The following is a 10,366-nucleotide window of genomic DNA, read 5'->3' as shown; positions in this document are numbered from 1 at the left end:
TCCCCTAAAAGAAAATCAAAACTTTTTTAAAACAAAATCCCAAACCATTCCTGTGATCAACGTTTAAATTTTCAATTTGCAACATCCGGAATATTATTTTCTACTTGATTTAAAACATACTACTACATATTTTTCAGTTATAGTTCAATTTCGATAATCAGACGTAATTTTGGTTCGCTTGAAACATTGAAAAATTTAAACCTTTCAAAATCTTTCTTTCAAGATCCATTATTTGCTTGAGCATTAAAAAATCAGAGCATGCTTTTCCAGTGACTCCGGTATCGCATGGTTGGCGACATGTTTTTCCTAACGGTCAATTTTTTCATGGTGGAAAAACATAATAACCATATATTTTCCCAATTAATGTGACAATCTGAAGAAAATTTATTAGATGCAATTTCTGGCTTGAAAATTTTTTACAGTCAAAAAGTAAATGTTCAACTGCACATGGTCAAAACTCGAAAAAAGAGAAACGCACGTGCTTCAGCCATATTTCATTGATGAGTTTTTTCTTCTCAAACCATAGCTTTTCAATGTACAAGAATTACCTTTTTCGTTGTTCATGCAATTATAGCTGTCACTTTAATCTTTTTACAAAAACAACATAAATGTTTACAGACTGCCGTACAACATGTACAATATACCATTTTGCTGAATCTCAACAATTTTTAATGATAAACGTGAGAAGCAGAAGAACAGTTTTTTGAAAGTTTTCTGAATTAGCAGAGCGGGGCAACATATAAATGTTATAAAAGCATTTCCGGAACTCTGTATTATTCTTGTTTTTTTTTCTTTATTTTTTATTCAGTCCTTGTTAAGCTCGAAGCTGGAAAGCAAGATGACTTCAGTATTTTGCTGATTTGAGGATCATCTTTGAAGATCATCTAGTAGGAAATCACCTGCCCTTTTGAGCTTCTTATCTGCATAATAAAACAATTAAATTCATTGACCATTTCAAGCTGTTAATTATCCAATATGTCTCACCCCTCGAGTGATGAGTTCGAGGGAGAGGAGGAAACTGCCACTTCGGCCATCGCCTCGCCCGACAACTCCCTCTCTCAAATCAGCCTCAATCCAAACAACCCCAACAACAACGACTCAGGAATGTGAGTCGGCTCAATCAACCTATAAACCCTCCTTCCATTGCCGCACCCGGGCACCATGAACAAAAGTTACACTAGGGAATTTTTCACCTGGTGGCTTAGAACAAAACAAAAGCCTTTGAATCTGTACTCTTTATGATTTCCGCCGTATCTTACTAATTATCCCCCCCCCCCCCCCAAGGTTACCTTCGCTAGTCAATCAAGGGAGGTTGCCCTGAAAGAGCTTGCCAGAATCTTGCAATATTCTTTTAAAGAGGATTGTTTTAGGCGAAAAGACATAAATCCAAGCAAAGAATGAAAATTAAAGAATGAAAATTGAAGAATGAAAATTTTCTAACTCAGTTTGTTCACCCAATTACGTTTGTTTTCTACGTTTGCACACAATTATGTTCGCACCAGACGAAAAGTAGGTTTTCTAACTCGGTTTTTTTCACACCAGTACGTTTGTTTTTTAAGGACTTTTAAGTTGTTGAGTCATCACTTAAGCTTCAAACTTATTTGCTGATCGCTGATGGTAATGACGATGATAGTGACGGCTCTAGTTTGGATAACTTTTGAGAGCATTTAAGAGAACTCATTTTTTTATGAAAACGCAAATTTTGAAAACCTCAAAAACCAGAAACAACTAAGTCCCCAATATAGAGCCGCCACTTAGCAGCAAAACTCATCTTGATGATTGATGAAGTACGCTGCTGCTCGATGTTGTAGGCTGCTCATGAATCGTCCTGCACATATAAAGTATTATAAAGTATTCTCATTCTAGGAAAATTTTTCGAATGAATTGTGTAAGTTTCTCGCATTTTTTTTTTACAAGTTTTGATTAAATGGAAGAAATAAGAGTAAAATATTGCTCTCAATTAATTCTAGCCATGAAAAATTTCATCAAAATTTGACTATGGTTTTGGTCAATAGCTTTTTATTAACAATATTCAAAAAAAGAAGAAAAAAAAGGATTTACTTTCGAAACTCGTTTTTGAAGCTCTTAGCAGACTCCGAAAAACAAGGATGCATGAAACGCTGAAAAAGGCTTTTCGAAAAAACCAGCAAATTGTTTTTCGCAATAATAAAAACAGACTCTACGGAACCCAACAACTGAAATTTGACTAGTTTGATTATAATACACTGTTTCAAAGTTTTTATGTTCCTTTTTAAATCGATGACAACAGATATTTCCGCTTCATTTTTGCTTTGCGTTTATTAAATGAGTGTTACAAAAATTCTGCAGAACAAGAGCACAGCCAACTCGATTTCTAAATTTAAAGTTTTTCGAACTCTAAATACTTCTAATGCCTCCCCTCCAGTATTGCCTTTTTGTCACCTTACTCCCCATTAACAATTGTCCTTTCGTCCTTTACTACCCCCGCCACCTCCTCACCAGAAAAACGAATTAACTCGAGGCCAAACTGTGCTCTGGATAGGCGCACAATTTTGTGTCTGTATCTTCCTGGATTCCAGAAACAAGTCTTTAAACATTTTAAAATTTGGGCGGAACGATCAAAGAAATTGAAAGAACAAAAGAAGAACAAAGATAGCGTCCTTGTAGCGGAAACCGCTTATGATTCTGAAAATACACAGTTTGGTCTCGTAATATCTTAGGAAGAATAAATATTTTCTCAATTAAAGAACTATTAAATCGACAAAAAATAGGCTCTATAAAAAATTAAATTGAAAAATTTTTGCTTCGATTGGAAAAACAAAACAAATATCAAAAATATTTCAAGTTTTTTTTCTGAGTTCAGGAAAGTTTGATTCACTGCAAACAGAACACACATGATTCATCGAGAAAAATTTTTAATGATTTTTTTAGACCGATGTTTTGGGATAATTGTATTGCAAGACTCTTGCATGATAGCCTACATCTTGCAAGATAACCTTCATCTTGAAAGACCTTGCAAGTTAACCCCCCTTGATCGACTAGGGTTGTATTGAACCTATCCCCATATTGAGAAAAAAATGAACAGTTAAGCATTTACGAAATCAGACCATGCACTGAATTTCCCTTTTGCAGAATGGATGAAACACCTAAGTTTTTGCAGAGCAGTTTTCTTACATTAGTTTCTGAAGTTATCGCGCGCCTTTTTCTTTGTGTATGTACAAGTTTAACTTTAACTCCAAAAATTTAAGACAAACCCTGTTGATTCAGTTTTTAGGAAACTAGAAAAACTGACGCTGACATTTTTCTACACCGGTAGTTTCAATTTTTTCAGCAAATTTTAGCTTGGTTGCAAGTTTTGACAAATGTTTTTGAAAACACTTTCAATGCTCCAACTCTTAGACTCCAACCAAATTTCTTTATTTCAATTTTTATTTAAAAATTCATGTAACATTTCGTGGATCATGGAATAAGAATCTTATACGAATATTAATTCTGATATAAAATTTTTCAAACAAAACGAGCTTTCATTTAAAAACTTTTTAAGAGAATAATTATTTCTTGGCATAGGTTTTAGAAAAGCACAGAAACGACTTTAAATGATGCGCAAAACTGGCAATAACCAACAGATCTAGATGAAGTAACTAAAAACTAATTTCGAGTTGATGCCCTCGCAAGACTGTTATCTGCAGAAAGGTCAGAACATTTCCGCCCAAAGGCTACAAGACTGCTCTTATATCAGTTCCGACTGTTCTTTAAACGAATAAAACAATGGTTGAATAATTTCTCTCACATTTGTTTCTTCATTGTAACTCTCCGCATGTTATGTGAAATTAAAAATATGTTCAGTGTCTCTTTTTGTTTTAAGAAAAAACTAAAATGCTGGCCTCAGTTCAATTTGGAACCCATTCTTTTGCCAATTACAAGTGCTATAAGAACGCTTTAAATCGCGCTTTAATGATCACAAAATGATCAAATTAGCTATTTTCAAACCCCCGTAACTTTACAAAACATGATCGCAGGTGAAATGTTTTTCAAATTTGATCTCAAGACAACAATATCTCTCAAGGAACAAAATAGCAATTGTAATCAGATTTGTTTCTCACACTTGACATCGCAATATCAGACAATTGGCCAAAATAACTTCATAAAAATTACTATGAACAAATATATTTTGGAATGGTAGAGAAAGTTTTTTTTCGAAGTAAACTTTTTTTAAGTTTCAGTGAGAACGGAAACAGCAGCAACATCGTATCAACTTCCGAAGACAACGGAGACGACGACAACTCGGATTTTGAACGGGACAGCACTCGTAGGGGTCACAACATTGTTACTATGCGGGTAGCTGCACCCCCAACTAGTGCTTTCTATGAGGGAGGAGGAGCGGGAAGTCAGATGGTGGATGTTGATTTGACCCCTCCGGATAAACTGCTCAAAATGGCGACTGACAGGGCTGCTAAATTAGCATCTAAGAAAAGGGTAGGACAAACTAATAAATGTAAGCAATACATTTAATCATTGCATCAAGTAGTGATCACTGCTAAACCCCCACCCCCACCCAACCCCACTCCCAGAAATCACTGCACCAATTTTTGAGAAGAAATTTGGAATTATTTTGCAGCGATAACTATGATGGTGGTCAAATTTTTACCTACTCAACTTTATTTTTTTATTATCTTCATTTGTTTTTCAACAAAATGACTTTAATAATATTTTTCCTTTTGCTATGGATGCCAAAATTATGTCTTCAGCAGTATGTTGAATCAACTAGAGTCTGTTTTGATTGCAGGTTGAGGAGGCGATGGCTGAGCAAGTGAAGGTGTTGGCTCTCACCCGCATTGTGTTCGGAGACAGTCACTGGAGAGTGCCGGAAGCATACGTCTCACTCGCCAGGGCATACCTCGAACTCAGAGGTATTTAATTTTCACTCTAAACAAAAAATCAAGTAACTTTTTTAACGTATTCTTTTTAGGTTTCTACTCTTGGATTTTCAGTTTGGATGAATTTTCATGTCATCATATGCACGTCACTCAAAATTGGACTCAAAATCATTATGTACTTCATTTTTTTTAAGTGTCAAGTTATTCTTTTTAATAGGGGCTAATCGTGGCATTTTCTCTCCTCAGCCCAGCCTTAAATTACTGCAAATATACCTAAATTCTAACGTTTCTTTTCTTTTTCAATTGGAGCGTTTAAATTTTCTAAAAATCGACTTTCAGGACTGGCGGAGCAAGCCCGTCTCCATTGTGAGACTGCAAGGGCGCTTATCTCCCAAATTGCCCAGCAGCAGAGCCCATCACAGCGCGACAATACGCTCCTGGTGAAATTGAACATGTTTCTTGTCATGGGCCGATCACTCACTAAGCTCAAGAGGTAATGAAAACTATTTTTACACTAACTCAAAAGCTCATAATCAAACTTTCTATTAATTTTAGTTAAAAAATTCAATTGTATACCATGTCCCCACCAGGTAAAGAACCAAAAATCTGTCCATTTTTCAAAACTTTTAATTTTTTTTTCGAATTGTAATTATTGGTGCTTAGGTTCGAGGAGGCGGAGAGTGCTCTGAACAAGGCGGACAGGTGTTCGCGGGAGAGAAACAGCAGCAGTGTCATAGACCCCAGTGCCATGCTGAGGACTGACAACACCATAGCCACGGCACTTGGTAGACTCTATTTCTGCCAGAAGAAGAGCCAACAGGCCCTCACCTGCTTCGAGCAGGCTAGTTGCACTTGTCGTTTTGAATTTATGTCAACAAAAGATCCATATTGGTGCTTTATGCATGCCACCTCAGTCGGGACTTCGGAACATTCACTATGCTGTAACAGGCGCAGATATAGAATTTTCTCGAGGGAGTGGCAACCTTTCCTTGTCAAAATTTTTTTTATTTTGTGACCTTTTCCCTTGTTGACTAAATTCGTTTTCCAAGCTCCTCCAAAAACAATTTATATACCTTATTATGAAAAGAAATTATTTGAAAGTTGGCAGTTTTTGAAAATGTTTTTGGAAGTTTTTGAAATTATTTTGACCACAAATGCTTCTTTTCCCAGCGCAATCTCCTCAGTCGTATTATTGTTTCGACTATTGAAGAAATTTACTATTAAATTTTTGTGCTCGGGATGGTTTTTCTACCGACAGATTTTGACATCTTAACCAGCAAGTTTTGACCAATTTTTCTACATCGTTTGAAAAGTATTGTTGTCCTGTGCCCAAATTCAAAATCATATTTCATTTGTGATCAAATTTTGAAAAGATATGGGGGTTTAATTGTTTCCTTTTTGACCAATTTGGGTCAATTAACGCGCGATATATTTCGTGCTAATAACACGTAAGAGGATATTTAATCCGTATTAGAAATTGTTTCAAAATTAGTGAGGAATGCTATTTGAGGAGTGCTATTTATTGTTCCGACTTTCGATACGAAAGTAACGGAATATTTGTGCTCGGGGTGGGTTTTTTTTTGTTCAGACAAACTTCGACTTTTTAACTAGCCGTTTTTGACGGAACTTTTTTATATCATTCAAAAGGTATTATTGTCCTGAGCTTAAATTTGAAAAGATATTTCACCTGTGATCATTTTTCGTAAAGTTATGAGGGTTTTAAGATTGCCATTTTGGCAATTTTGACCAATTTGGGACAATTAACGCGCGATATAATTCGCGCTATTAACGCGTAAGCGGAGATTTAATCCGTCTTATAAATCGTTCCAAATTGGTTGAACGAAGCTTATTTGACATAATTGATTTGTTACAAGGAACGAAGTCTATATTTTTGTACTTTATATGGCGTGTGGGGGGATGATTTTTATTTAAAAAAAAACTCAAATTTTAGAAAAAATTTTTTCATTTTGTTTTATTTCATTGAGTTTTTTAATGTTATTACTTTTCCATAAGCCTTAAAAGGCAGTCGGAACATTCAGGGTTTCGCCCTGATACGAGCAGTCTTGTTATTTTTTTGTGAGCGAAGTAAATCACCTTGTATTTTATAAAGCGTACTTTTTTTTCATTCTTTTGTACAATTTATTCATTTTTTATAAACTATATGAGCAGTCATGTTTTACATGAAAAGGGTCAAAAGTGTTGCTTCTGCTGTAAAGAGGGGTGACCTTATTGTTCCGACTTAAGAAGAAAGTGTGGAATAGTTATGTTTGTGGTTTTTTATTCAGATTTTCCGTCAACGTTTACACTGAACAATTGTGACAAACTTTTTTAAATCATCTGAAAGATTTTATTTTTTTAGCTCAAACTTAAAAACATAGATCACTTACAAAACTATTTTTTTTTAAATTTTTACGTCAATTTTTCAAAGAAAAAAACTTTTAATTTGGTCTGAAAGTGCAGTCGGAACTTACAAAGGTTTGTTGTGATGTTTGAGCCGTCTCTTATAGTTTTTTGATCGTTCAAAATATTTGAGATTGAGCATTTTCTTTTGAGATTTAGAGAGCAATGAGTTATACTGCAGAAGTTAATGGACATCTTGACAATTGGTCCCAAGCGACAATTTCCTGATTTAAAAAGCGATCAATTGGAGCAATGCAATTGAATCATCATTGTTTTTCCGACTTTCGAAGAAAACGGAATATTATGCTCGGTGTAGTTTTGTTATTCATTCAATTTTCGCTGATCAAAATAATAGTTTTCAACGAAAATTTCTTTGACCCCCTTGAAGATATCGACTTCTTGAGTTAAAATTGAAAAAGATATTTGATGTGCGAACATTTTTTGAAAAAATCTGAGGGTTTGGAAAAGTGCCGAATTGGCCATTTTCTGGACTAAATTATTCGCGCTTTGAAGAAATTATTCATAATGCTGAGATCTTAACGCAAAATTTTTATACGTGGCAAATTAGCCCGCCCAAAAAATCGCATCATTGATGCTAGCTAATTGGTTGTAGTTATTTCGCACGACTCTAAAATTTGCTTTTCGATATTGTCCAAAATTAATTGATTTCCATATTTTATTTTCCCAAACCCATTCGATATGAACTAAGGGACAGTCAGGGATCATCAAGGAACGTTCAGAGCTTTTCCCTGATATACGAGCAGTCTTGTTTGCTCAGTAGTTCAGCGTAACGTAGCCATAGATCAATTTATCCATCCAAAATTAAATTATCCTCACCACTAGTTATATAATGTTCATTTCCACGAGTGGCCAAAACAAAAACAAAACAAAACCACTGTCGAAAGAGCAGGAACAAATAATGGTGTAGGATAACTTTGTCTCACACTAAAGAAAATTAACTCAAAAAATATTTCATGACATTAAAGTAGTATCATCTTAATTATCTCAAAATTTTGAAAACTGATAACAGGTGAAAATATATATAAAATATTCATAAAAACCTTCCATTAAGAATGCTTAGTCTAAAAATCGAAAATTGACTCAAAAAAGACACCCTAAGCATAATTGTTTTGCAAATTCTTTGTAAGAAAATTTCAAAAATGATTCCGACATAGCGAGTAAGTCGAGTTTGTTGAATAGTTCCAGTTTTCAAGCTAGATTTGAGTTGGGAGTGAATAATAAACTTATAAACTGATTCACTCTTTAGATTTTTTTTATTGCTACCATATTTTTTTTAAAAGTATACAAGAAAAAAAGACAAAAAATTGAAAAAATTATCTCGATCTGGCGTCAAAAAAAAGGGTAAAAAATTCTGAGTAATTCTGCACTTTTGATCGAAATAAGCCAACAAAAGGACTATTCTAGGAATCATCTCGGAACATTAGTGCTCTGATCTACGCTGTTCCCATAAGCTTTTTTGTGGTCCCTAAAGTTGTGCACTTTTCTGGCATAGGTGCCCACGACCTTTAATGTCTGTACCGTCAAATAAGATACAACCGTTTATTGACGCTGCCCCAAGTAAAACTATCAATTCTCGTCGGTCAATTTTCCAAGGCATAAAGAGCTAGTCGATTTCATCAGCTTAGAGTAAAGCCAATTTGGCCCCCGCGTTCAAAATCCACGCGCTGTTTGCGAGGTTGATTCAAAACTAAGAACACCTTCAAAATTAGTTATGATATACTGGATAACTGGATAATTACATTTAACAAGACCGCTCGTATCAGGCCGAAGCCCTGAATTTTCCGACTGCCTTTTAAGATTTATGGAGCAAAAATAACTTAAAAATATTAATTGAAATAAAATAAAATGAAATTTTTTTTTTTAGTTTGAATTTTTTTAAATGAAAATCATCCCCCCACACGCCATATAAAGTACAAAAGGATAGATTTCGTTCTTTGAAACAAACCAATTATGGCAAATAAGCTTCTTTCAACCAATTTGGAATGATTTCTAAGACGGATTAAATCTCCGCTTACGCGTTAATAGCTCGAATTATATCGCGCGTTAATTGTCCCAAATTGGTCAAAATGACAACCTTTAAACCCTCATAACTTTACGAAAAATGATCACAGGTGAAATATCTTTTCAAATTCAAGCCCAGGACAACAATACCTTTTGAATCATAAAAAAATCCGTCAAAAATGGCTACTTAAAAAGTCGAAATTTGTCTGAAGAAAAAAAAACCCACCCCGAGCACAATTGTTCCGTTACTTTCGTATGGAAAGTCGGAACAATAATAAAGTTTCTGAAATTTGGATCCAGCTAGCTCCTTTTGAAAACTTTTTTCTCTAAATTTCAAATCTATATCTGAAAAAGTTGCTGAGAAAATCATGAAGACGACAAAAAGTTGCTCATTGCTTGTTGAAACCGAAATTGTGCAATATCTATGTCTCGTGACAGGTTTGGTTTTGTTCCAGGTGGCCGAAATGACAAGCAAAATCTACGGGGATGACGCGGATGAACTGATAAGTGTGTACACAGACATGGGCAAAGCAGAACAGATGGGGGCAGGGGGAGGAGGAGGGGTGGGGGCCGAGGAGACTTCTTCGTCTCACTCCCACGAGAAGGCCATCGAACATTTCTTACACGCACACTCCATAGCCTCCGCAAAGTCAGCCGTAGTTTTATCCTAATAATAAGTCTAATTAGAGCAACACAGAAAACAGACATAAGAACGGCCGCTTTTGCCGACAAGACCGACAAGAAATCTTGATTAACTTCATTACTTTGGTAAACTTTGACAACACTTAAAGAAAGTTAAATGCGCGCCAAACAAAATGCGCTTGTAAGGTGGAGAAAGCTTCCAAAAATTGTAGCCTAAAACAAAAACTCAAGTGAAGCTTTGTTTTGAGACAATCAGGAGCTAGAAAACCAAATGGTTTGCATGAAAATCTCTAAAGCAATGCAACGGAGACCCCCTCACCCTGTAAATCCTAAGTACCTCAGCCAACATCCCGCCTCTTCCTCGAGACGATGCTGACTATAGGATCAATACGCTTTAAATCACATCGTCAAGAGTTCGGCTCTAAATTTCTTTGTTCTCGCCAACT

At 35.3% G+C, this 10,366-nt stretch overlaps 1 protein-coding gene across 1 annotated transcript; it reads left to right on the top strand.

Moving 5' to 3' along the window:
- Positions 1-255: 255 nt before the first annotated feature.
- On the top strand, positions 256-9,927 carry LOC134856640 (tetratricopeptide repeat protein 23-like; the record flags this gene model as incomplete). The annotated part of the gene is made up of 6 exons (XM_063872920.1): positions 256-1,106; positions 4,203-4,455; positions 4,766-4,889; positions 5,196-5,349; positions 5,520-5,697; positions 9,734-9,927. Coding segments are annotated over exons 1-6 (1,034 nt in total), but the record flags the coding sequence as incomplete, so codon positions are not given.
- Positions 9,928-10,366: the final 439 nt, after the last annotated feature.

The sequence above is a fragment of the Symsagittifera roscoffensis genome, unplaced genomic scaffold (genome assembly GCF_963678635.1).
Source record: "Symsagittifera roscoffensis unplaced genomic scaffold, txSymRosc1.1 SCAFFOLD_1009, whole genome shotgun sequence".
NCBI lineage: Eukaryota > Metazoa > Xenacoelomorpha > Acoela > Convolutidae > Symsagittifera > Symsagittifera roscoffensis.
Note: the sequence above shows the minus strand (reverse complement) of the source record. Positions and strands in the feature narration are given on the sequence as shown.